The sequence below is a fragment of the Trachurus japonicus genome, chromosome 15 (assembly GCF_045865225.1).
Source record: "Trachurus japonicus isolate A0001 chromosome 15, Traja_1.0".
Taxonomy (NCBI): Eukaryota; Metazoa; Chordata; class Actinopteri; order Carangiformes; family Carangidae; genus Trachurus; species Trachurus japonicus.
Genome location: NC_140921.1, coordinates 10,192,985 through 10,220,827, shown reverse-complemented (window position 1 = coordinate 10,220,827; position 27,843 = coordinate 10,192,985). Strand labels below are relative to the sequence as shown.

The 27,843-nt window shown below is 41.7% G+C and overlaps 1 protein-coding gene across 3 annotated transcripts in view; it reads left to right on the top strand.

Moving 5' to 3' along the window:
- Positions 1-363: 363 nt before the first annotated feature.
- slc8a1b (solute carrier family 8 member 1b) overlaps positions 364-27,843 on the top strand; it is a 138,161-nt gene continuing 110,681 nt past the window's right edge. Inside the window, exons 1-4 of one of the 3 annotated variants that reach the window (XM_085799500.1) lie at positions 364-967; positions 13,701-14,621; positions 16,684-16,848; positions 18,264-19,054. In XM_085799500.1, coding sequence (XP_085655626.1) covers positions 13,752-14,621; positions 16,684-16,848; positions 18,264-19,054 — 1,826 coding nt within the window. In that variant the 5' untranslated portion in view covers positions 364-967; positions 13,701-13,751. Of the gene's footprint in view, positions 968-8,238; positions 8,312-13,700; positions 14,622-16,683; positions 16,849-18,263; positions 19,055-27,843 lie in introns of those variants that run through there. The other 2 variants (XM_085799499.1, XM_085799498.1) reach the window with 2 other exon arrangements.

Sequence of the window (27,843 nt, the reverse complement as noted above, 5' to 3'; positions counted from 1 at the left end):
TATATACAAGTTGTTGTTTTTTTCTCCATGGTCTAACCCTAAGATTGATGATGGTGGTTTTGTTCCAGTTGAAGGTTTTAATGGACGCCTGCCAGTCAAATGGGGAAAAAAAAGAAGAAAATTACATGGACAATGAATCAGCTGAATATGCCATAAATAACATTTTGGCTTTAAACCTTTATTCAGCTTGTAGCTATATCTCCTTTTTATATGAAGAAAGAAAGAGAAGGAGGGACAGATATGGACATTTATTTTCAATGTATGGATATTGATATAAATCCGAGAAAGGATGTGAAATGAGAGAGAGAGGCGGAGAGCGAGAAAGGGAGAGAGAGGATCCTCAATCGCTGTGAGGGAACAGAGCGAAGGAGAGACCTGCTCACACACACACACAGACACACACACACACACTCGCTCTCAAACACTCTGCCTCACTCTGATATACTCTCTCTCTCTCTCTCTCTCTCTCTCTCTCTCTCTCTCTCTCTCTCTCTCTCTCTTCTGCTCTTGCGCTTGCACGGAGCGAGAGGGGGGAACGGGAAGGGAAGAATGAGGAAGAAGTCCGCTGTGCTGCGCGCCTCGTCCCAACAAATGCGGGTTTGCTGATGAAGCGCCGCTCCGGTCATCCGATCATACAGGTCTCTCGGGTCGCGCCGCATGGAAACGAAGAGTAGGCAACAGCAGACAAACAGCAACAAATAATAAAAAAAAACTGTCAGTGCATGGGAATCCAGACTCCTCTCCCCTCCTTTTGTGCGTCTCGCTCGGTGGATACGCCGTCTTGGCTGGCGTATAAGAGCTCCCTTCGTCTCCATTACCATTCCCCACTACTGGCTTACCTCTCCTAGGCTACTCCTCCACCTCCTCCTCACTCCTTACTGCTACTATTACTAGTAGAGCTACAGTAGTGCTGCTTTTTACTACGAACCGCTCTCCTCCGGATTGTGGACCCTCTCTGGATAGAAAGGTAGGATATTCTGCAGTTTTCTTTGTGCGGGGATTGATGGGGGAACGCTGGGGGTCTCTGCCTCATTGTGCGGCTGAAGGCAAGTTTAGTTGGAGGGAGACGGGAGAAGTGAATGGGATGGGAAGGTGTGTGTGTGTATGTGGGGGGGACAGTGTCGCCTCGCGGAGCCCCATTTGGAGACGTGAAGGCACCATGCGTCGGAAGGGTTTGGATGCGATGTGGAGACGATGTTTCCTCACATCATCCGTCCCCGCCACGCTCTCCACACTGCGCTTTTCCTCCTCTGTGATTTAGAGGCTCATAGAGAGGGAGGACCGGGTTTTAGAAGCCGCTGGGTGCGGTGGAAGGTGTGTTTGTCATTTGTTTTTCATTAAAATGAGCAGCCAGACTCCGGAGGCTGCTTCCTTTCGCTCCAGGGGCTGTTCTTTATTTCTTTGTTTCTGTCTTTATTTCTTTTTTTTTTATTTCTTTTTCTTTTTCCTTTTCTTTTTTTTGCTCTTCACTCCCACCCTCCTCTTCTCCCCGCATGATGAAGTCTTGACCGCCTGCCTCGCTTATTTCTAGAGGAATCATCATTACGGATGCAGAGCACGTTCAGATAACCACGCTCGCACCTTTTATAGGCTTTCGATGTGGAAGTTGGGTGACAAACATGCGCAGTCCGGGCTGAATTCCCCCCTTTAGTGATGGTAATCCTTCCAGGGGCTGAATGAACCAGTCGCCTCAAGGCGCATTGAGAAGCCTCGTTTGCGCAATTCTGCAGGTCCGCCATCCCTTTGCGCCAAAGTGCAGTGCTCTTGGAGAGGGGAGAGGGAGGAGGAGGAGGAGGGGGGGCGTGGAGTGCATGTGCACATCAGTGCAGAGCAGGTTGGGGAGGAATCTTGAGCCCGGACCCTGTGGTTGAGTTTGAATGGGCTTTAATGTTGCGTTTCCTTTGAATTAGGCACAAGTGGATCAGTTTTTTTTTCTTTTCATAAAGGAGAAATCTGGAAATTAAATATTATTTCATCCTCTGAATATGTTGCGAGAGAGAGAGAGAAAAATAGCTTCGCACATCGACTTACTGTTCCTGTAAACCGGGCACATTAGATATTAAAGGAGGCAGCAGACAGCAGCTTTTCATTCTCCTGATGTGACACTGCGAGCGCAGCGCTGCGTCTTGTGATGAGTGCGAGCCACATCAGGCAGCCAGGTACCATCAAGGCTCTCCAGGCAATTCTTTTCCAGCTGACTTCAGTCTGGGCTTTATGGGCATGACACAGAGGAACTGTAGCTCATCCACTGTGGCTGCTATGAAACATTTATTTATGACAATGAAAAAAAAAAACTGAAAGGCAGCCAGAGGTCCTCACTGCTATACTGTATCTACCTCCCAGCAGTGATGGAGCTGCCCATTGATGAAATAGGAGATTTTTGTGTTGAAACTGGTTCAGATGAACATTTTCTTTCTCAAATCTGATACCAGATTCACGTTGAACCTCAATGGTCCTGCATCATGCAAGCAGTGAGCTTGTTCTTAATCTGTTTGAGGGAATAATAAAACCAAACATCTCTCTCTCGCTCTCTCTCTCTCTCTCTCTCTGGCACACACACACACACACACACACACACACACACACACACACACACACACACACACACACACACACACACAACTGCTGGGTCACTACGTTGTAAATAAATCAGTGGTAAATGGCTGAGGGGGAGACGCAGGTTTAGCATACCACTGTGTAGTGTGTTTATATGTAGCTTATGGTGTGAGTGGTTTGTTAGCATACAGTATTATCAGTATTATCATGGTAAAGGATGCTGCTATAGGCCTGTTCTGTTATATTTAGACTTATATTTTCTGCAGCTGCAGGTATAATTCTTGTTGGACCTGAGATTCAAATTTTGTTTCAGTTTCAGACCAAAATAAAAGCCTGACCTGGCTGAATGCCTACCACTCACTAGACAGTTATGCATATTTACATAAAGATGTAATTGCCTAAATTCCAAGCTAAAACTTCCCAAATATCACTCAAACTGGTGATTTCATTTGACCTAATTCCACATAAAAAGCCTTGGCTTTATTTTTTTTTTCTTCAAGGCTTAGGTTCAAATGATTTTTCACGCAGAGTTGATGTTCCCAACTACCAAAACAGCTGTGCCTCTTTCTACAAAGGGACCCTCTTCACTTCAGTTTACAGTAAACAGAGTCATATTACAACAAGGACAGGTCAGGAAACATTTCTGCTAATGTGAAGTGAAAATCCACGAGAAAATGCCAAAAAAGCTGCTGAATCCTGTGTAAAAAAAATACAAGTTGGCCTAGCCTACGCCTACATTTTTTCAAAACATGAACCAAAACTGCTGTGGTTAACCCTTTAGTGTTGTGGCTATAGCGGATACTGCAGCATAGCGAATTCTGTAGACAAGGCATTTACACTGATGGTTGATACTGTGGCCTCCATCATAATTCAATAGTTAATAAGCTAATAGGTAGCTGCCCGTGTCACCCCCGAGGAAGCGCGCATCTATTAGAAATCAATATTCTGATTGGTGGGTTCCCTGCACACTCACCATCTATCTAAGGTCAATTGTAGTCGACCTGATGGGCTGATATGTGCGACTCTCTGCTGTCAGTCGTGAGTCCTCAGGTTAATAAGTGGGTGTACTGCCACGTTACAATGCAGGCTAGCTACAGTATTAGCCGATCAGGTTCAGAGCAGATGTTTGTGTTGCACGTAAATTAAATAACACAAACAAGATTCCTTTACACCAGATAAGCTTGCATGAGTCCACAGTGACGTGTAGACAACAGCTAAGTCCCTAATCTAATAATCATCAAGGCAACATAACATGCATATAGGCCAATTGTAGCTACATCATTAGCATGGATATGGTTATGAACAGTGGGAAATAGCTAACCCTGTCAGATAGCTCTGTCAAAGGTAGGCTACTGACTTATATCACAGATATGCCAATAAATTATTGTCATTTCAATCTTAAATCGCAGTTTTTATTACAGAAATGTTAAACTCCCTTAATAAGCACAATAGGAATACACTGATCTTAAAACTTTAATCTATGTTTACCCCTTATAAACAAAGCCGGTGGTAATATTACCTCCATGAGACAAAGGAGCAGTGTTTACAGGAAAACACGGGCCAGTTCTGCAAAACAGCAGAGTATTACTTCTAGGATAACGCTGAAAATCGTATTATTTTACACTTGTTGTTACATGAAGCCATTGCAATTAAATTAATGTGGAAAAATAGACGATGCACGTTCCCCTTCATAAGCATACAGATACAAAAGTAGTCCTTTGTTGTTGTTTGTGGTTCTTCGGTTATAGAGTGGGCACAACCCCCCACAACTCATACGCCCTGTGATAAAATATGAATGAATCCAAACAAGGTTACATGCGTAGCATTGAAGTGTAGCAAAGTATGACATGGTGCAGTAAAAGCATGTATACAGAATGGATCAAGTTAAATCAGTTTAATGTATACAGTAGCTATATAGGCTACATATTATGTCTGTCTCCCATCATCTGTGCAACCTATTCCACCCCCTCTCTCTGAAGAACCATGGTAAAAGTAAAACTATAATAGATAAGAAAAAAAATAACATTGCTCAGGCTCCATATAGTCTATTATCAGCATAAAAAACAGAAGCAGATGTTATCGCAAACGGTGGACCAGCATCCCAGCAGGAGACAGAGGAACATTAGCATTCATTTGAGGAGGTCCAATGCTCAACTCCCTCCTTTTGTAGCTTTTGCTGTGATCTCCAACAACTCCTGATGGACGTATCTGTCTTTTAAATGTTCCACTGTAGCGTCACTTCGCCCGTCAGCAGTTTGGTGTGTATATCAGTGAGTTTATCTGAGCTCCTTTTTTTTTCTTTTTTTTTCTTCCCCCGCTGATAGCAGCTGGCTCATCCTGCTGAGAAGGTGGAATGAAAACAATGAGCAGAAAGACGCTAACGGTAGAGGACCTGAGGGAACCTTCTACAAATGTCACCTTTCTTTTTACACATCCCCAGTGAGCCTGCTAGTTTTTGTATGCACTCCATCGATAACTTTTTGTTTGAGACTGAAGGCAAGACTGGCCATGAGACAACTGTGCAAGAAATGAGCATGTTTCAGATGTTTCTAAAAGACTGATGAACGAAACATAACATCCATCTAGTGGATCTGAGGCTGCAGGAAAAGGGAGCAGCCTCTGTCCAAATTCATATCATGGCAGATATGTTTGTACAGATTATACCACCCACTGCTGGAAGGAAGGGCTCAAATCTAGATAAATATTTGCCTGTTGTTGCTTCTTCTCCTGTGGATGAATAGAGCAGGGTAGATAAAGGACATGATTATGTGACTCTTCAGCTTTATAATGATTTTGCCCCCCTTCCTCCATCTCTTCCTTTGTCTTGCCTCTTCATTCCCCAGAGCTAATCATGGCTCTCACACATGTTCATGTTTCTTAGTCACGTCCCTCTAAGACGGACAGGACGGACAGGACAAACACACAGACAGACAGACAGATTATGTCGATGCATAGAGGGACAAAGTGACAGGCACTCGGAAATAGTCCTGTGTGTATTACAGTGCCAGTCTGGATCATTCCCTCCTCTCCAAGTGTAATAATATGACAAGACATCTTGGCTCAAGGAATGACCGCAGGGCGGACCCAGGCTAAAAGTGCTCAACATCACTGTAATGATGGTAAATGCAGGCCATTAATCTTCAATTGTTTGCAGCCAGTGTGTGTGTGTGTGTGTGTGTGTGGGTGTGTGTCACATAAACAGTGGAACATCCCTTTGGGTTTATAATATTAGAGAAAGTGAGAGCACCTTTTTGTTTTTTTGTTACTCTTCACTCTTTCTCTCATTCTCTTCTCCTCCAGACATCCTACATTACATCTCTCATTCACTCTCTTCCTCCCTCTGCCTCCTTACCCTCCTCCTCATTTTTCCTCCTCTTCCCATCCACCCTCTCTGTATTTGCTTTTCCATATTTCTTTGTCCGTCTTTCACTCGCTGTTTTAAATTTTTTATCATCGCCTCATGCCCTGTGGCGAGGAAAATGCATCTCAAGACAGACTGCCTCCACAGAGCGGCAGGCTGAGGCAAGACGCAGGTTTATTTTCCTTGGCGTGCACATGGTCGACGTCCACTCCTTTTTTTTAAAAATTTGGCTGCTACATCACCGGTAATGATGGTGATTTCTGTGCATGATGATAAACATCAAGTGTGTTCATGTCGTAACACACTAACCTTGTCCACCACCTCGTCCTCCTTTTTTTTTTTTTTTTTTGCCTGCTGGTCTGATCACTTCCCTTCTTGGCACCTTTAGGTGATGCCTTCAGAGGCTCTCGGGGAATGACAGTATTGGGGCAGGGAGGAAACAGCTTGCCTCAGTGCAGCACATGGTTTTGGTTTTCTGGACTTTATGTATTGTGCCTTGGCTTTTGCCTTTAGGGAGTGGGATCCAGAGGTCCAGTGTTTGTGTGTGTGTGTGTGTCTGTGTTTTTGCTTTTTTTTTATGAAGCTGGATTGGTTTGTATTACATTTTGTTCCTCTTGACACCGAGTCAAGTTTTGAGGTCATAACGCTCGGGAATATCATGGCAGCATATACTGAAATGTGATATTTCAAAATTAGCAGCCACTGTTCGGCGACTTAGCCTCTCCAGTGTGAACAGCAGACACATTAACACACACCCATCCAGTTTGGCGCTGATAACGCACAGGGCATCAGTTTTTCCCTCATCAAATAGCCGGTAATGATTGTAATGCAGAGAGAAAACTTGAGTCGGATTTTCCCGCAGTAGATATTTTTTCAGTTGTATAACAAAATTGAACTTGAAACAGAACAGGTAATTATCTTAAGTGATCTACAGTGTAATCTCCTGAAAAAGTGATAAGCAATCAGGTTTGTGTGAGCAAAGTTTATCCATTACGATGAATTTTAAAGGAGATGGAAGGAAGAAACACAGCAAGCAACCGAAACTAGAGCTTTAATTAATAAGCTGCGTTTCATATAAACAGCTGTGGCTCTATTATTTTCTACAGTATACAACAGATAGGAGAGGATAAAGGTTTGTAATTGGTGGATTACAGCTTTTAAATTTACAAGCCAGCTGTAAAGGTGCCTTTTAACCAACTCCATTTGTTAAGTTACGTAATCATCTCAAACCATCCATTCATCATCTCACTCAGGGTCACAGGGCCATCAGAACAGCAGCCATAGAATTAATCAACCTTTGAATATTGTTTGATAAGATGGTTGCAAAGGAAACATGGAGCCATAAAAACTGTGAGGTTTAATTAAAATGATTTTCCATGATGTGGTGTAAATCTTGGTCTGCTAAGCATCAATGGACCATTTAAGTGGTCGTTTTATACCTGCACAGATCCCTGAATTGTCCACATTAAAGGGTAAACTGCAATTATGGATGTGGATTAAACAAATGAGGTCAATTAGTCACTTTTTTTTTTAAAAACCGCATTGGACAGAGACAGTCTACCCGTCACCAGTGTTCATGCTCATCTCAGCTAACAGGCTGTAGCTTCATTGCTAATGGACACATATAAGAGTGGCATCAATCTTCCAACTAACTCTTAGCCACAAAGTGCATCGAGGGAATTTTCTCAAAATGTAAATTATCCCTGTAATACTCAATCACCATAATCATGCAGCATATTCCCAGACTGAAATAACCCCGCCCTCCCCAGATGGCGAAACAAAATAAAACCTCCATTTAGACTCACAGTTTTAAAGACCTGCAGTGAATGAGCTGACTCACCCAAAGGAATTAAAGTGAGAAACACAAATTGTCTGTTGTTTTTTTTCCACCTGTGGTGAATCTATTAGACTCCAACAGGAAATCACTGCCTATGTTTTAATGTGGCTTGCATGCTGATGTCACGCAGAGAGGGTGGGGTCAGGTGGATGACAGAAGTTCTTGCCGAGTCATCCGTAATTGGTTTCAGTCTGTTCATTCATCCTTTCATTTTTCTGAACCGATTGTTTGAGCACATGCTCCTATTCTGACCCTGAACCTCTTGAATCACCTGACCTGCTCCACCCACCCACACCCTCTCACCTGTTCCCCATTCACCCATTAGCTTCCCAGAATATGTACTAAATCAGCCTGCTTCATGCTCTTTGCCAGACTGTCTCGGTGACATGTACTTTAGCTTTTAAGCGCTCTAGTCTCCTCTTCTCCTGCCTGTTTTGGTTCGGCTGCCTGTTTGGATTTTTCTATCCTTGACTCTTCATTTTTAACATCTGCCTCCTCAGTCGTACTACTCGTGAGAACTGTGACATTAATATTTTAAGACTTCTGACAGCTAATTTGTAAGATTTTACACTGTATATTTTAATATTTTCATTCAAGCATTTGTAAAGCTTTATCATTTTTTACTGAAATGTGTCTGATCATGTTTAGTGCTTCAACAGCTAATTTAGAAAAAAAAATCACCTTGAGAATCCTCTGATCTATACAAACTAGAGAAAATACCCTTTAGCCATCAGTCCACTGGAAAAAAAATGACATCCTTAAGTGAAAACAACCAAATCCCAAAGCACACTCAATTATTGATCACTTGGAAATGCCACACAAAGCCCTGTGTGACCACATAAGAAGACTGTAAAGGGCCAAGAGCTGCTGGCTTGCATTTCCCGGGAAGGAAAATGTTTGGATAGGAGCTCACTGAATTGCAGATTAATTAAGTAGACATGTGATTTTATTCAGGAAATTGATTTTCTTAACATCAGAGCTAAAAGCTCTCGCATCACACACTGTTCGTCAACATAGCCGTCAAAGCGCACACTCGTCATGCTTGGATTGTTTAACCCAAATATTTAAATTCAACCGTTGGTGGACTGGTTAGGCATTACACTGTGTCTGATTAATGCAGCAAGTAGCTGTCAACAACATTAGGCAACACATACATGTATCTTGACTGGACATGCAAACATCGATTTTCCCCGGGTGGCAACATTTCCCTTGTTGTTCATTTAGCTTTAAACAGCATCGTATGCTTCACTGCATGTAATGGGAGTGAAAATGTGATTCATATTGTTCAGTAATTTACAGGTTTGTCTATAATGAGTACTGTGGTTGGAAGAAAAGCAGGAAAGTACTGATGTAACTATTGACGTCTGGTGGATTGTGCTGTGTCTGCATGAAGAGTGTGAATGGTTAATTATTGAGAAATGGATGTTGGCGTGCAGGGACGAGGAAGAAGCTTGTTTGAGGTTTGAGTCCTGAGCTGATCTTTGTTTCAGGTCTTGTTTCTTGTTATTGATTCCCAATTTAAAAGGATTACTACTTGTGTGTGTGCTCATCAGCAGCCCTTTTCTTTCAAGCTATATAAGTTGTTAAAGTTTGTTTTTTCTGGGTAATTCAGATGTGATTAAAGTGTCAGCAAAAGGACGACCAGCGTTTTGTTGTTGTTCCTGTTGAGGAAAAGTTTGGAGGAGAATTATAAAGATGGAAACATTGGTATCGACAAGAACAGAACCGAACCTGCTGCCTAGAAAATCAAAACACTGCACTAATAGCTTGCCAGGCCGTACTAGCTCTACTGCAGTCTTGTTAATTTAAATGTGTGTCAACAAGTCTCTGGAGCTGTATAAGAGTTAAATTGGTTGTTCTGGTTTTGAAAATCCAGACTAACTTGAGCCCTCCTCCCCCCTCCCCACCACCAACACTATCACTGGCAAAACACTCAATAACCTATATCAATACCAAACATATATCAATATCACAAAGTAAAGGATATTTCTGGGCATGCTAATGGCACGATTAGGGATGGAAATGTCAGCTACCACTTTTTGAATGAAATTTCTCTTAGGACCAGGTGACGATTTTGGATTTATGTGAAACATTTTAATCTCATGGATGAATTTCAATAAAAATATCTTGCGGACATCCCCAATCCCCTGAGGATGAATCCTACTGTCACTAGTGATACCCCAACGTCTCCTCTGACGCTGCCGTGAGATTAACTTTAGTCATCGTGAGTGAAATATCTCATCAACTATTGATCGGATTGCCCTGAATCTGACTTATTTATGTCTCCCTCAGGATGTATTGTCATAACTTTGACTCATACAGTAACATGTGATTACATCAAGCCGATATGATTTCACTTAAATTGTCAAATAATGTTGCCAAGCCCTTGGTCTGACGCATTTCATATGCTTAGCCAGAGGCACTGCTACATTATCTTCATTGCTTTTAGGCCTATCAGCTCCCTGGAGAATACATCGGCATACACATTCAGAATCTGTCTGGATGCTCCGTTATCCTGTGGCAGCACTCAAATGGGGTATTTGCATTTTCTTTTATCCCCTAAAACCTCCGGAGAGAGTGTGTCTCGGAAAAGATGAACTAAAATATGGAGTCACCCACATCATTTTCCCAGCCTCTACTTCTGTTTCCCCAGTTAGAGACTAGAGTTGCACGATACCCACGGTAGCCACGGTACCCCGCGGTGCCAAAACGTAACGGTTCCTACTATACTACAAATTCTACACGACGGTACTACCGTGGATTACTACTACGGCGCCAGTTTCCGCTACATAGCGGCCGCCTCTCCTCTCCTCTCGGCTTCTCCCTGCATGCTACTCCCTTGTAAACAAAACCCACATGCGCCCATTGCAACCTAACTACACAGCTGCTGAATGATTGGCTGTTTGCCTGTTACTGGTGATGTCCGGGGATATGATAGGCTGTTTCCGCACGCTGGGTCCGCCCGTCTGTTCTCTGATTGGCTGTTCGTGTGTTCATGCCGACAAGAACGGACTCCATGACGACAGCTGAGACAGCTCCGGCCGCTTCGATAGAAACTCGCTTCAAAACAAACAACGAGCTGAAGTTCTGTCTCGTCCGACGCGTGCACGGCTTCACAAACACGAGACAACACACTCACGGCTGAAGCACCGGGCGCGAGCGGCGAGTCTGCCGCGGCGTCGTCGTCGTCAGTAGCACTTAATTAATTTAGCTCTGTTTATTTTCTCATTGGCTAATATCAGGCTATATGCTCCGTGTACAGGCTGAGGAATAAAGAGTTAAAGGATGTCCAAGTATAAAGCACCTAGAAAATGCATCAAAATATAGTTTTCACAGGGAATCAGTTCCTGTTCATTGTATTTTGTCCTGTCCTCTATGGTTTATTATGAAGAAGCATTATTGTCAAATAGATTTTTTTTTTAAAAGACAGTGGATTTGTTTTTATCCTAAGTTGATTATTTATATTTGTTAAACATAAATTAATGTGCAAGAGACTGAATGGTTATTTATTTTCCACCATATAAATTCTAACTTCATTTATTTGTTTTTTATTGCTTATTTAAAAATATTTGTTTCAGTCTAATTCCTACTTCACTAGTATTATGTTTATCATGCACCAAACAACATTATAAGTAATTAATAAGTATTTATAACTTGTACAAATACATTGCAGTTCATAAAAATAATAATAATAAAAAAAGGTTGCAGTATCGTGATATTACCCGGAACCGTGATACTTTGTCTGGTATAGTACCGTGGTTACTCATTTTGGTATCGTGACAACTCTATTAGAGACCACCTACAGTGTACACATTTGGCTCTGTGTGCATTTTCATAGGTTCTTATAAATGACTGGTGAAAGCTTCGAGGACACAATCTGGTATGGTGAGGCTTCTAGCCGTGTGAATCCCAAACGAACCACAATATATAAGCCTATTCCTGCAGGTGTTGTCTGATTATGTTTCCAGCATAATGACGAAACATTCTTCATGACTGTATCTGCTTATATTCTCTTTTGTGTAAAAATGAAAGCCAGTTTTATAAAGTTCATTTCTATAACTACTCCTCAGCCTGAAAACATACTTTCACACCTTCATGTGTGCAGCAGGGGGTTTTAATTAAACAAAAATGTGAGAACTCTGCATCATAACCGTGCAAAATACGTTCAGATGGAATATTCTGCCCACGGAAAATAACCCAACAATGTGCGAAAAGCTTGTTATAAGTGGCAACCAGACTGCGCTGTGCCGGGGCTACAGGGACGCTTCGTTTCATTGAAATTGATTTTTTAACAAATAGATTTTTTTGTACATTCAATTTTGCCTCTGTTTATGTTTGGTGGAAGCAATTACATTTAGAGTGAATGACTAATTTAAAATCTCTGTGTTGGGATTTTGGGGGCTCATTGATAGCGATCTGATCACAGATTCTTCTCAGTGCAGGTAAAAGCTTTTCAAACCGTTATCACCGACCAGAGCTGATATTGTTTCTTTTATTACTAATCATTTAGAAAATGTGATACAAAATCAATCAAGCATTTATGATTACAACAAATATATAATGTAAAAGATAAAGTGAATGGATATACCCACAATAAGGGAGCAGCAAACATGTCAAATCTCAAACTGAAGACCAAGAATTACATGATTAAAAGCTGAATTCTGGTTTCAACACAAAAGCACTACCAACCTGAACTTTGTGTTGTGATTCAATGATTAGTTTTTAAATAGACTTACAAAAAGCAAAATAGCAAACAGACCCTCGTTGTTTGCCCTCCGGTCAGTCAAATGATCCAATCACAGCATCCAGGCTCTGGTGTAACGTGATACAGCTGATCTACTGCAAAATTAGGCTTATAATGTAACATTTTTTCTCAAAATTGTGTGAGTTCAATAAATGTTTAAAGCCCCATTGTATGCTGCCTTCCTAAGTTTTCCCGCAGCCTTCCTTATCTCGACATTCAGCTTTAAAAAAAAAACACAATTACCTTCAAATGATGGCTAACTGGCTACAAAGCGGTCGGATTGAAGTAACCTAATTTACAAGCCAGTGTTGTTGACAGAAGAGAAGCAGACTGTTTTTTTTTTTTTTTTTTTTTTTTTTTTTTAAGTATATATTTTTTGGCTTTTTATGCCTTTATTCGATAGGACAGTTGAGAGTGTGACAGGAAATGGGAGGCAGAGATGGGGGGAATAACATGCAGGATAGGGCCATCCGACGCGGGACTCGAACCGGGGCCGCCTGCAGCGAGGACTATAGCCTCAACACATGGGGCGGGTGCTCTACCAACTGAGCTAAACACCGCCCCGAGAAGCAGACTGTTATCAGAGAAAGCCACTCCTGCACAGGTTACACGAGGATATTATTGCTGCCCTATATGTGGCTGTTCCTTGGAAATGCATAGCGCAGAACCCGGGGAGCTGAAGTTTATCTTTGGTGTGGTTATTTGAACTCGCCGTGCCTGAAAAGCTTTTGCAAATGTTTTTGTTATGAATTTTTCTTTGGTCATACAAATTTGTTAGGTTGGGTTTCTAAGGTTCCTCAAAGTGAGTTGGAGCATTTTGTGAAACATTGACTGCAGAAGTGTTTTTTTCTCTTCTGACAAGATACAGATTTGACCTTTCATTGATTACTAGATGTTAAACAAATGACATTATCATGTTGCCAATCTCATCTGTTGTATCTACATGTTTGACTTGATGGGAATTGAGAGTTTGCACTGTGGTATTTGCTGAAGAAGTATTGGATATTGTGGCATTATTTATTAAGATGATACTATATAACTATGTCATCTCAGATCTTGAAATAACATTAGCTAAATATTACAGTGCGAACTCAAATTAAAGGAGGGAATCAAACCTGCTTTGACTATTTTTGAACATTATTCATCAGTTCTGCAATGTTCTGCTCTGATTTCTTCCTTCTTCTCCTCTCTTGTCTCTAAAGGTTCAAGATCCTCATTAACTGTCACCTCACGGTACTGGTCTAGACGTCACCATGGGTCGCTGGGATCACTCCTCCCTCCTGTCCCCTGCCCTGAGGCTAGCAGTTGTGGCGGTGATTCTCCTCCTCAAGCTGCATCCCTCAATGGCCGGCGCTCCTCCTGAGCAGAGCTTGGGTGTTTCCGCAGTGTCCACCAATAGGACTGAATGCCAGAAGGCTGAGCCGTGCGCAAGGGGGGTGATCCTGCCTATTTGGGAACCACAAAACCCCTCATTTGGTGACAAGGTTGCTCGAGCGACGGTTTACTTCGTGGCTCTGGTCTACATGTTCTTGGGTGTGTCTATCATTGCCGATCGCTTCATGGCGTCAATAGAGGTCATCACGTCGCAGGAAAAAGAGATCACCATCAAGAAACCCAACGGGGAGACCACCACCACGACCGTCCGGATCTGGAACGAGACCGTCTCCAATCTCACCCTCATGGCTCTGGGCTCCTCGGCTCCTGAGATCCTGCTGTCCGTCATAGAGGTCATGGGTCACGGGTTCGAGGCCGGCACACTGGGCCCCTCCACCATCGTGGGCTCCGCCGCGTTCAACATGTTCGTCATCATCGGGCTCTGCGTGTACGTGGTGCCCGACGGCGAGACGAGGAAGGTCAAGCACCTGCGCGTCTTCTTCGTCACGGCCACCTGGAGTATCTTCGCCTACATCTGGCTCTACCTGATCCTGTCTGTGATCTCGCCCGGCGTGGTGCAGGTGTGGGAGGGGCTGCTCACCTTCTTCTTCTTCCCCATCTGTGTGTTGTTTGCCTGGGTGGCTGACCGCCGCCTGCTCTTCTACAAGTACGTGTACAAGCGATACCGCACCGGCAAACAGCGCGGCATGATCATCGAGACCGAGGGCGATCGTCCACTTCCTTCCAAGGTATACCTAACAATACTACTACCAATACTACTACTTCTCATAATAATGATAATCATAATACTGTAACATTGATGACAGTAATACTATAATTTATATACACTATAGAAATATTACCCCATTCACCCCCATAACAAGGGTTTATGGGTAGGGTCATATGATTAATAGCTGGCAAAGCTTTCTACCTCTACCTCTATCTCAAACTTTACTTACTTTACTCTATTTGTTTATTTAGTCGGGACAATGCATATTAATGGACAGTGAGTGCTAGAGTACCCACAGTAAATACACCGGATTTAGCACATGTGCTAAATTACATCTGTAGTCCCCAAAACAATACAACAATTAACATAAAAAGTCCATAAAGACGGAGGACCAGTAGATAACAGAAAAAGTACATTTACATAGAGAGATTTGAGATCTCAAAGCCTGATTATGGATTATTACAACCAGGGTCTTATCATTAGAAGAGGAAAAGAAACCATCAACAAGATTTTAACTAAATCCACAATTTAGCCAAACTTAATTTGAAAGGAGAAAAACGAGGCTCAGTGAAAAAATTGTCACCAAAACGATTCAACTTCCGTCACGTCACCCTGATACTTGAACTTACTGTACTGTAGATTTGTCATTTTCAGTCTTTTTGTTTCTATTGACAGAAATGATGCTCACATTTATAAAAATGAAATACAAGTAAAGCACAAATATCCTTTAATACTGACTCAAAGAAATGTGTTGTGATTCACAAAATTGTGTCATTTACTAGGACCACTGCCATTATCACCGATGAAATCATTAGATCCTGCAGAGATTACAGCAATAGCAACCCTGCTACTACTACATTGGAGCTGAATGCTATTTCTAGTATGCTTTTATCTCAATTCAGCTGAATTTAACAAGCAAAAAACAGGTATTTGTCACCTCTGCCAGGAATCCCCCCATGATGATAATGATGGCATTGCAGACTGAAATGATTTTATGCTTTTTCTAGATCAGGCCTCATTTTGATGAGAAATTCCTAACGAGCGTTTCATGGCTAAAGTTCCTCCATCAACGCTTTTATAAAGAGAAAGTCTTTCACAGTTATGTTTGGAACTCTCTTCCTCCAAAGGCTCATAGTTAGTTAGAGTTGACGGGCGAACCAGCAAAAATTAATTAAGCTGTCCCCATCGAAACATGTGGTGGAAGAAAACAAAGACGCAGATAAAGCACTCTGTGTAGGCGGAAGCGAGTTCATGAGTAATGTGCATCTGAAACAATTATCGGCATTACTGAATGGAATCCTGCCAAGATAAACTAATGCTATGAAGCATCCTACTGCAAACACACACAAATGCTTTTTAAGTATTGTCACTTTTTAATTTCCTGTTTTGACTACTATCTGCTGCTTTGTACGCATCTAATTAAATTTCCAGCGTTGTGGTAGTGTAGGCTGCCTTTATTCGCCACAGAGTTAATTGAGAGTGTCTCGCTGTCTGTTGCTCCAAATTTGAAAATTACTTGTTATTATGTCTCGTGTTTTTTTTTTTTTTATAGATGAGATTATTAAGAATCAGTGCTTCATTATTACATGAAGAGCACTTTTCATTTCAACTTGGACTGGATAAAAAAGAAGTCGGTGACTCAGACTCCACCAAACTGTGTTCCAGAGGGGAAAGCCTAATAATTTACAAGTTTTAAAACTGCCTCAAGAGGTAAAATGTGTTTCATCAATAAGACTGCACTCAGCGGAAAAGAGGATTTCTACCTTTTTAAGTCTGAGAACTGCAAAGTGATGCGATTTTCGGAAACAGGTGGCTAAGACATTAACATAACAAAAGCTGCAGCTATAATTTAGATGGGTTGTTTGGGGAATTATCAAACATATCTGGCTAGACAGTCCACTCTTCATCCCATCTGAGCTTAATCCAGCCAAACTAAACTCTATATTTAACTAACCATTCATATCAAATAATTGAGTGATCACATAGGGATAGATGTCTGCCTTTGATCCCTTGGTTGTTATAGACCCATTTAGACAAGTTTATATGGCACCGATTAAATTCCCTCCATTCCCTTCTCTAAGGTGGACATTGAGATGGACGGGAAGATGCTTAACTCTCATGGTGTGGACTTCCTGGACGGCCCACTGGGTTTGGATCTGGATGAGAAGGACCTGGATGAGGAGGAGACCCGGAGAGACATGGCCAAAATCCTGAAGGAGCTCAAACAGAAACACCCTGACAAAGAGGTGAGTGGCAGAAGGATCTATAATGGAGTGCAGTGTTAGTTTGACATGAAAACTTTTCCTGATGCTGTTGCTCTTGTTGGAGATGAAATGACAAAATAAACAGCAACAGATGGCGCACTTTCTATTTGTTTCCGTTGCCACAGCTGATTGGATATCAATGGATCGTCTAAAAACAAAGGAAACTGATAAGGAAATGGAAAACCCATTAAATCAGTATAAATGAGAAGATGAGCACAGATAGTCCAGTTCTATTATTTGCAGTTCATTCCTCAGGCAGCATTAAAAAAACATTTTGCTATTTCTATAGTTACTGAAATATTAACATGGAGTCATTTAGTGGTTACATACACAGTGCAGTGCAGTGCAATGTGAGATATAATATCAATTGTACTCAGTGGAAAATTTGGTTTTGCATGGAAGTACATAGATGCATACAAAAAAGTAAAAGTTTAAAAACTCAACCAACAACATGAAGATAACAGCAAAACTGGACTAAAATATGAGACAGAGATTTTCAACATTGTCTTGACTCTCGACTCTGTCTTTGCAAACCTACGTGTCTGAACAAAAAAACAGCAGTCTATTGTCGCCCTTCAATATGCCGTGATGAGGTTTGTTCTAGTCGGTGCCCCTCTTATTGTTTGGCCGAGGTTTAACACTTAAAAAACATAATGGGAGCCGGGAGCATCAAGACAAGCTGCTGAAACGGCAACTCTCCTTACATGCATGAGAGAGCCTGCTAAAATGGGCTTTTTTACGCCTTTGCCCTCATCTCTATATGGATTAACAATGAGCCTTATTAACCTGCTGTCAAATACAAGCCTGGCCTTCCTTTTGCCTCACAGTCGGATTTTGACATCCGGTGCTTTGAGAGTGATGCTACAATACTGGTTGCAGAGGATCTATATCTATACTGTAGCTGGGAGGAGTTGGAACCAAATGATTTAGAACTTATATACAGTACAAGCAACTGCACATATTTAGGATCTTAAACAAAGGTGCTTAAAGCTGCGTCCTCTAATTTAAGATGGTTTTGTCTCATTTTACACATCAGTTACAGCTGTGTAAGACCTCACAAAGTCTTGGATACATATTCTGCATACACTGACGATAGAAATTTCACTGTGCCTGACACATAACAGCATGACTCATAAAATCAGAGCTCTTTGACTGTTAAATGTTGGATTCATCCGCATGACACAGCATTAAATCTTATTTATCCAGACAGAATAGATTAATCTCTGTAATTCAGACAGTCAAGTCCAATGTTCAACAATGAATCTTATCCAAGCAGACAAGTGAACAGTAAGAGATTTTTTTCCCCCTGCAGTGGAGGACTCTACACCACATCCACTCTTCATTCTGGAGGGCTTGTTTTTATGCTGTTTGTGTGCTTTTATGTTTTCTCTCACCAGGTGGAACAACTCATCGAACTTGCCAACTACCAAGTCCTGAGCCAGCAGCAGAAGAGCCGTGCTTTCTACCGCTGCCAGGCCACCAGGCTGATGACAGGCGCTGGCAACATCCTGAAGAAACATGCGGCCGATCAGGCTCGAAAGGCTGTGAGCATGCACGAGGTCCGCTCTGATGTCGGCGAAAACGACCCCATCTCTAAGATCTTCTTTGAGCCCGGCTCTTACCAGTGCCTCGAGAACTGCGGCACCGTGGCGGTGAACGTGGTGCGGCGCGGCGGCGACCTCGGCAAAACCCTTTCTGTGGAGTACCGGACGGAAGACGGCACGGCCAACGCCGGCTCGGACTACGAGTTCACAGAGGGCGTGGTGATGTTCAAGGCCGGCGAGACGATGAAGGAGATCCGCGTGGGGATCATCGACGACGACATCTTCGAGGAGGATGAGAACTTCCTGATCCACCTGTCCAGTGTCAAAGTCTTGACGTCAGAGGGGGAGGAGCCAGAGGAGAGCGAGTCCGCCAATCACGTGGACTCTGTGGCCTGCCTCGGCCTACCCGCCACGGCGACCGTCACCATCTTTGACGACGATCACGCCGGTATCTTTACGTTCGAGGAGCCCGTTTGCCACGTGAGCGAGAGCATCGGCACCATGGAGGTGAAGGTGCTGAGAACGTCGGGGGCTCGCGGCGTGGTCATGCTGCCGTACAAGACGGTGGAGGGAACGGCACGGGGCAACGGAGAGGACTTTGAAGACGCACACGGCATCCTGGAATTTCAAAACGACGAGATCTTGTGAGTAACCGATGAATCAAACTTTATGATTTTCATGCTCTTCTTGTCCGTGTGATGTTGCCAACATTACTGCTGAGGGTGTGAGTGAGATGTGGTGGTCGCGACGAGCGGATTGCTCGTTGGGGACTCGACGAGATCAACGATTCCCCCCCACCCCTCTATGTGTTTTTACTTTATCTCTATCTTCTGCTTTGACTCATTCATTCTGTCACTCTCTTCTTTCCTCTTTGCTTTGGATTCTGTTGTTCTTCTGTTTTAGTCTGCTGCGGATTTAATCTGCTTCTGTATTGCTGCACAGTCAGCACCATAGATTTCATTTATGTGTTGCAGAAGTTGTGGATGTTGGATGGTTTAAATATTAAGTTAAATGATATTTAATCAAATGGAAATTGAACAAGGAGTGTTGAAGATTGTTGTGAAGTGAGGCAATTAATGGGAACCCAGGAGAAGCTGGTAGCTGGACGAAGTACAAGAACTCAAAAACCAGCAGGGATTCAGAGCAACGCTAAGTAGGAGCATCCATCTAGTCAACTTAATTCAGATACACAAAGACGTCTTCTTTTCTTTTTTTAAAAAAAATAAATCCCAGTTGCCCTTTTAGGTGGCTTTATACTGTCTGAGAACATCTCAGAGCAGCCACTCATGCAGCCAGCAACAGGCTTGTTTTTTAAGCGTCTTTCCTGTGTGAAAAGGACTTGAAACTCTATTTAGGGATTCCTGCTGCGAAATGCCGCGACCGCAGTTCAAAGCTCCTCTTAGCCAAACTGAGGAGCCTTATTATCTGCTGATGACTCATGGTGAGGTTCATGATTGCTATTGGACCACATTTCTGGAGGCCCTTTTCACCACAGCGGTGATTGTGCTCACAGCCAGCTGCAGTATACCCTTCATCCTGACCCGCTCACAATGCGGGGGAATTAACTCGCGCCATCGGCCAAATGTTTGTACAATGCTGACCACTTTGGGTTGAAACCAAAACCAAATTTCCCAGTCCTCTTTTGTTCTGTAAAACAATTGCTGTGAGTACGCACATACCAATGTGACTGAATGAGTTATTTTCTTCCCACCCTTTTTATTTGATCTTGGAATTAGCTGGTAATTCGACACACTGACTCAAATGTTTACTCAGATATTGACAGTAGTGAAAGAAACTGGTTCTGAATGATGCTAATATTTTGATTATAACATATTCTACAATGTCATAACAATGTTAGTTGTTAAATTAAGCTCAAACAGTTACACACCAAGCTCACAGTGTCATCGATTTTCACACAGATCTTCAGGTTTATTGGCATCACAGTTGTAAATATATTGTACAATTTTGTGAATCAGAGCTATTTTGGTGACACAACTGTCTTTGATTTTCTTCATGATGACACTTTCATATGGATTTGCCCCTGTGACTTCTGTTAATTTTAATCTTTTCAGTCAGTAAATCAACGCCAGCATTCGGTGACACGGTGTTTCCATTCAACCGCCACCAATAGCTATTTTCAACATGGTCGCATGCACACATGTATTCTGTATGGAAAACACAGAGTGAAAATCTGAATACACACACACATACACAAACACAACCTCCTCATGTGGCAATGTTTTCAAAATGAGAGGGGAAATTGATGTTTTTTTTTCAGCAAGGTGGAGCAAAATGATTGTTTTCTGTACAGCACATAATAAGGTGAGCCACCGGTCTGTCTCTAACACTTTCTCTCATACGCACACACACACACACATACGCTTAAACACACATGGCAGGGTGGGCGTGTTCACGATGTCACCACAAATTACTGTTTGCAGTAAAGTGTTCTCGTGGTGGCCCGTAGGCCTGTTAGGCTCGTAACTTCAGTGAGAATACAATAAACTTCACAGCTTTCAGCAGTTGGCCTTTTTTACTGTTGGGGCCACGTGCTAGTTTATGGGAGTTGTCAGTAGGCTTGGGAAACGCCTTGGACCATTAATTATCACTCAATATTGGCTAAATGAATCATTTCATCAAGAACTGATGTTTGGCTTATTATATTGATTGTCTTATTTAGGGGAACGCACTGGACTGGGCAAGTTTACTCTAAAATATTCAATTAGTTTAAGGGACTTATAAAATCTATTTTTAAGTTACGATCCCATGGTTGTGGTTTGGAGTTCTACAAAAACGTTTGTTATTTTTATGTCCACCTTCAACCTTTGGTTTTTGCACTCCCATCGTCCAAGAACAAGGGATTTGTATTTTCTCTGTGGAGGTTTTCTACATTTTTGACCAAAAAAATCTTTTGAGGAAAGTTTTTCTTTTCCGCCTTAGAGAGCTTGTTATCACAGGCTGGGCATGCCTGCGGTTGTTGGCCTGTAAAGATAAACTGATATATTGGATTTGATATGAGATTTATACAAAATAAGCCAGGCTTTACTTGTTCAGACATGTAGTGTGTAGGTGTGTGTGTGTGTGTGTGTGTGTGTGTGTGTGTGTGTGTGTGTGTGTTATGGTTGTGTTTGTGTGGTGGGGCATGTCAGCTGGCAGACATCAGTTGTTAGTTGCAGTGCTTTGCCTTAGAAACCAGAAGTTTGTGTACAGTGCTTGTTTGGAAATGTTAAGATTGTTTTAGAGATAGGAGAAGGGTTCTAATGACATGAAACAAAGTGTGCTGTCAGGATGAATGAATGGGAGAGATGCTGTCTTAGTAACCGTATTCTCAAACTCAGCCTCTTCTCTGACTCTCTGCTGTTTTTGGTCAGATTTGAAGCAGATGTCTGCAGGGCTGTCTTTTTCAGCCTGCGGCCGACTGCATAGTTTCCATAGCTTACAGCTCTTACAGCCAGGACTAAGTGGGTTTTAATAACACTTTGTCCAAATCAAATGATGGACTGTCCTGCTGGCTATCCTGGTTACTGTGTGTGTGTGTATATGCCTGTGTGTACGTGTATGTGTGTTTCTCGGGGAAGAAAGGCCCAGAGGTGTAGCAGAAGGACTTCAGACTCCAGTTTATGAAGTGAAGATTCATTTCGACCACAGATTCAGAACAGGCCACAAATCCCCCCAGAGTGTCTCTCAACCTCTTCATCTCTAATTGTGCCTTAGAAAATATCTTTTAATATGATCTTATATAGAATTCAAAATAGTTGCCATTACATAATTGCTAGCCTAATAAATGTGTGGCACCATGGTGGTATATATCTGTGTTTAAGCTTGGTAATAAATTGGAAATACCGTAAGATAATGTGAATTTGAGTGATTTAAAATAACTACCAAACTGGATAACTACCAAATAAATAGATAAAAATATAATTTAAAAAAATGCTTTGTTAGCTTTAGCTGCTACATAAGCACTGCTACCTGGTAAAAGGAGGAGGGAAGAGCCAGTTTCTATTTATTTATTTTTAACTTATTTTAGACATACTGTATGTTTTACTGGCCTAAATATCAACATCTGTCAGTTTCCCTTCAGATGTCCGAGACATATCGTCTATTTATGGCCTTATATTTTACCTTTAAAATGTCAAAATTATGCATATCTGTTTCCGGGCATACATTACTGTAGGTACATTTGGAAAATGTGCTGTACTTTGTCTTCTGGGTGAAATTTCACACCTTTAATGTGATATGAACCAAAAATAGCTTTCTTGGGAAAAAAACAAAACAAAAACTTGAGCACATGAACTACACCATTAAGAGCACACAGACTGATAAATAGTATTCACTAAATTAACGGCCAAATGCCGAAGCTTTTCCAGCCGAAACTCATTTGCGGCACTTGTCCCATGATGGGCTTTTTTAGAAATTATGTGTTGCCATAGAAATACACAGTGTATGTCATGAATGAGCCGCTAGGGGCCTTTAGGGAAAGGCTGGGGACGTTTTTACTGCAGGAAAAAAAAAAAAGGAATTACAAAATAGCTGATCTAAATAGAGTTGCCTCCAGGCTAACTCTACCCTGATTCTGTTTCTCTGATAAAGAGGGAGGGAGAGACACAGCGGAGGGAGGGTGTAGTAAGAGAGATAAACGAGTGTGAATGGAGGCGTTGATGGGAGGTGGATAGCAGAAAATGATGGAGTGGATGGAGAGGGAAAGAAAAGTTTTTAGGCCTCTTAAAGTTTTTAACTGTGTTTTACTCCGCATGTGCTCTAGTCCTCTCAATTTTTTCTCCCTGTCTGTTAGAGACTGTGTGCAATTTGTCTCTGGTGTAGTTTGTGATGTCTGATGTTTCTCTACAAAAGACTGAAAGGTGAATGTGTGTGTGTGTGTGTGTGTGTGGTACTAGTATCCACCCACCCTGTATTGCAATGCGTTAATACTGATGCCAGATGTTGACAGGCTTATTAAACAGTTGTTAATATTTCAAGTACCACCATTACTACTAATGCTACAGTTTCTACAACCACTTGAACCATCGTGACTGCTCTGCCATTACCACTTCCACAGTTTACATTACTATTACTGACTTACTGGCAGCCATTACGACCATTACTATTAGTTCTAACACTAATACTCTGCCAGCGGCTGTTTATTCTGTTAAAACCAGTTAAACACTGCAAAAGTGTTCGTCTTTCCAAGTAATTTAGTACATTATTCATCACAGAATTTGATTTTTTTTTTTCTTCAATTTGATATGATTTCATTTGGCTCTAATGCAAATTGACTTGATTCAACTGTGAAACTGACAAATTTGTTCAACCATGAGGCTTTAAAAGTTCACTTTGTGTGTAAGAAGTTTGGCAAGTAAGTGCACAGGGAACAGGTGTAACCCACTGACAACCCACTTACAGCTCCTTTCAGAAATATTATATATTATATGAATATTAGACTAAATAACCTTTGAGTAACCTTTCAGTATGGGCATTATTTTCTGTTGTACTTTTGCTCCCACTCCCACTACTAATGCACATTTGCTGCCACAAACCAGCATCATCACACCTGTCATACGAGGAGCGTTTTTATCCGGAGCACCTTCTGGTACCCTTAGTGGCTCTATTTTTATTATGGTTGGTCCTGATGGAATTACCAGACCACTTAATACAAAATAGGCCAGCAATTTCTTTTTCTTTTTTTTTTCCATAGCTGTTGCATTAAAACCATATTTTTAGACAGAGAAGAAGAAGAGAGTCTTAACCTGTGAAATGTACAATGAATCCATACTCTGTAGTTCATTAGTTATCAATGAAACACAAGGCTCTTACAAACACGTTAAGGTCAGAAGAAGTGAGAAAACAGAGCACGAAAGTGGACACACGCAGACTCACACATGTGGTGAACAGCAGAACACACACGCTTTTGAACTATGTCGTCGCTTTTTTGACCCTGTGAGGTTGTAATTACATGAAACACACACACACTTATACAGAGCTAGTTTTTGTGCAATTTCCAGTGGCAGCTAGTGGAGAAACATTATTACAGCTGAGACTCAAACATCACACACACGCACACATACACACTCACACACTCCAGACTTGAACAGACTGGGATGTCACACTCCAATAACCAGCACAGATTGGCCTTGTTGAGGTGCAATGCTTTGAAGATATAGGAATGTGTGATGTGGTTTGTGTTGCAATCATATTTTAACACTATAGCAGAAGAGGATTTGTTTGGACGCTGAAATGGCATCCTGCTTTTGTTCCATGTTTATTTTAATCACTATCTGGCCTCACTTTTAAGATTTCCCAGTGGAGCTCATGGTTGAGTTGTTGGGAAAATTATTCAAATTCCACTTTCAATACATCAGCTCGACCAATTTTATGACAACTGGTCGCAATGTTAGTGATCTTTAGCCTAAGAAAACACATCTAACTTCTAAACTCATTGTGTCTGGTTTGTCAGAGAGAGCATAGAGCATCAGAGATTATTTTCATATGTGATAGTTACAGAATTACTTTCCACAAACCTTCCAACACTAACATCTGAGTTTCTTTTCTGGCCGCTGTTATTCATACTGAGCAAAAAAAAATAATTTGACATTGATCAACAAGGCTTTTTATATAGACTTGCCCCGGCCAACGAGCTGTGACCTCAGGGCCGTGTTGTGCTAAAAACCTTTAAAAGACAATAGTGTAGATGGTGGTTTTGAATAAGCACACTGGAAAGAAAAAGCTAGTCGTCATAGAGAAGAAATAATTAGTACAAAACAATGGCTTTTGTAGTATTATATCTTTTATACACATGAAAACTAAGAGAAACATCTTTGTAATCAATCCAATCCTCCTCAGTTGTGACATCATCAAGAAAAGACCAGTCATTGATGACAAAGCCTTAATTAAAAATGAACACAACGTGCCAACATCAGTAGACTAACATCTGCACACTACAGTCACACTCTCTTCACATTTTTTTTTTGCCGTGAAGAATTTGTGCAGTCTCCAGCCTGTAAACAGACACAGACACAAAAACAATCACTTCAGCCAACACACACAGACAGACACACATTTTCTGCGGCGCGCACACACATGCACACTTGAATGCTCATTCACATCGTCATATCAGTGAAGCATTAGAGGGTAATGAGGCTTGATGAGGTTTGTAGGTCACTTGTGCGCACATATACACACGTTACAACCTCGTGTGGTATCATTAGTATAAAAAAAACACACACACACACATATAAGAGCTGGATTTTTCCATTATAAAGGGCAGATGATCAAACTGTGTGTGTGTGTGTGTGTGTGTTGGCTCTTTTCTTTGTGGTTTCTTTTCATTTTGATTTCACGTTTTAAAAAATTTATCTGTGGCACCGAGCGGCGCCGCAAACTGTAAGATATTGCACATGCAGGCGGTGCTGTACGAGGTGTGAGGGTTGTGTTCTCGTGTTACAGAGTACATGGTAATAACACCTCTCTTGGCAGGACTCGCACACCTGTCACTGTGTGCGTTCGTGTGCATGTGTTGGTGCGCATGTATTTGACTGAGTGTGAAAGCAACTGAATGCTCCTCAGTGCATAAACGATTCACTTATCATTTGAATAGAAAACAAATCAGCTGTAATTCTGATTATTTACCCTCTTAGTAATCAAGCAACTATCCTTGGTAAGAGCTTGACAGATGTTCTGGGATCAGTAGGTTAAAGGTCTTTTATTTTACACTCTTTTGATGTATTTATATCCATATAATCATTTATAATCTAGGTTTAAAAAACTAAAAAACCACCTCACTGTAGTTTCTCAGGCTTCTCTCTGGAGCAACAACAAGTTTGTGAGCCAATCAGAAGGGAGGAGGCTCTGACACTGACATCATGTTCGGGCATTTTCTCACCCCACTTTCCACAAAAGTCAGACTTTATGTTGGGCACGCCGCCAGAATGTGTCTTATTACGGAGAGCGCAATCAATGTTCTGAAATCCCCCTTGTCAAGATCGTTATGCAATCCCAGAAGTAGTTTTGTTTATTCACTGTATACAGCAGTAAAATTGGTGCCGGCCTATTGCCCAAACAAAACAGATTAATTCAACCTTCACCGGCAATCCCATAAACATAATGAGAGAACTGGACAACACTGAAATATGCCATTTTCAGCTGTACAATGTCGCTGTTTGGGAAATACAAGCATGAAAATTAGTCTATTCAGACTTCTGCTGCTGCTGCGTCTTCTTTTTTTTCTTTTTTTTTTACTACAGTGAATAACAGAAAAGAGGGGGAAGAGAGAGTGAGAGAAATAAGAGAAGAGAGGAGAAGGGAGGGCAGGTCAGTAGTTTGACAAATGAGCCCTAACCGGCTGCCTCCACAAAACACCATCGCCCTGGCAACTGCTGGGATGGAGAGAAGGAGGGAGAAAGAGACAGACTGAGTGGAGTGATAAAAGACATGAGAGGGAGACAGAGGGTGGTCTGCGGTGGAGAGAGAGAGAGAGATAGATAGAGAGGAGAGGAATATATAAATTTAGAGACCAGATGGGCGGGAAACTATATATTTCCTCGTTATTTGATCTGATTACCACCAGATGTGTCCTCTGATTATGTTAAGTGTTCGTATTTACCGATTTTGATCTATCAGCGCGAACGAGAGGCCACGGCTCATTTTGCAGTAATAAACTGACTGCGCGCGTTTGCTGCTGAACAGCTACTTGATGCACCCACTCCACGGCTTTTTGATATCAATCACAGCGCACTCGGCCGTAACTCATCACAGAACAATACGACAATGTTACGCATTTCATGAAAGCTCTCCCCAGAAATGGTCCGGCACTTCTTTGGAAGTGATGCTGTTTGTCTTTCCAAATACAAGACCTGGAAGCTATTATGAGTTAAAAAAAAAAGATTCAAAGGAATAGATGTCGCGGTAGGTCTCCCATTGCTCTTTGATTTGGAGGTAATGTGGGGAGGTAATAAAAAAAAACGCACACATTTCCTTATAACTTGTTGACTGTCACCCTATGGCAGGGGTGGGCAATTATTTTTTCCAGAGGGCCACACTGACTCCGATAAATTGAGTGAAGGGCCACACGATTCGAAATCAAATTGAAACATCAAATATTTATTGCTGAATTATATATAATTATATATTAGCCTATAACTACATATGTTTGGTGGAAATGATTGCATTACAATAGGCTGACAGCCCACAATCCATGTAATCGCATTTTCAACTTATATCCATCACAGATCACTGAACATGCTGTATTATGATATAAATATGGACTCAAGGCAGATTGTTTTATCAACACTTACTGACCATAAATGACTGCACCAATTAATAATGTTCACAGACACCTGAATATTATAATTAAGCACTCAGATCCTTTTCAGTTCTGATTCAGTGAGACTGTTCTATTTGTGTAGATAACCTTTTATTTATGAAGAAACACAATACTCAT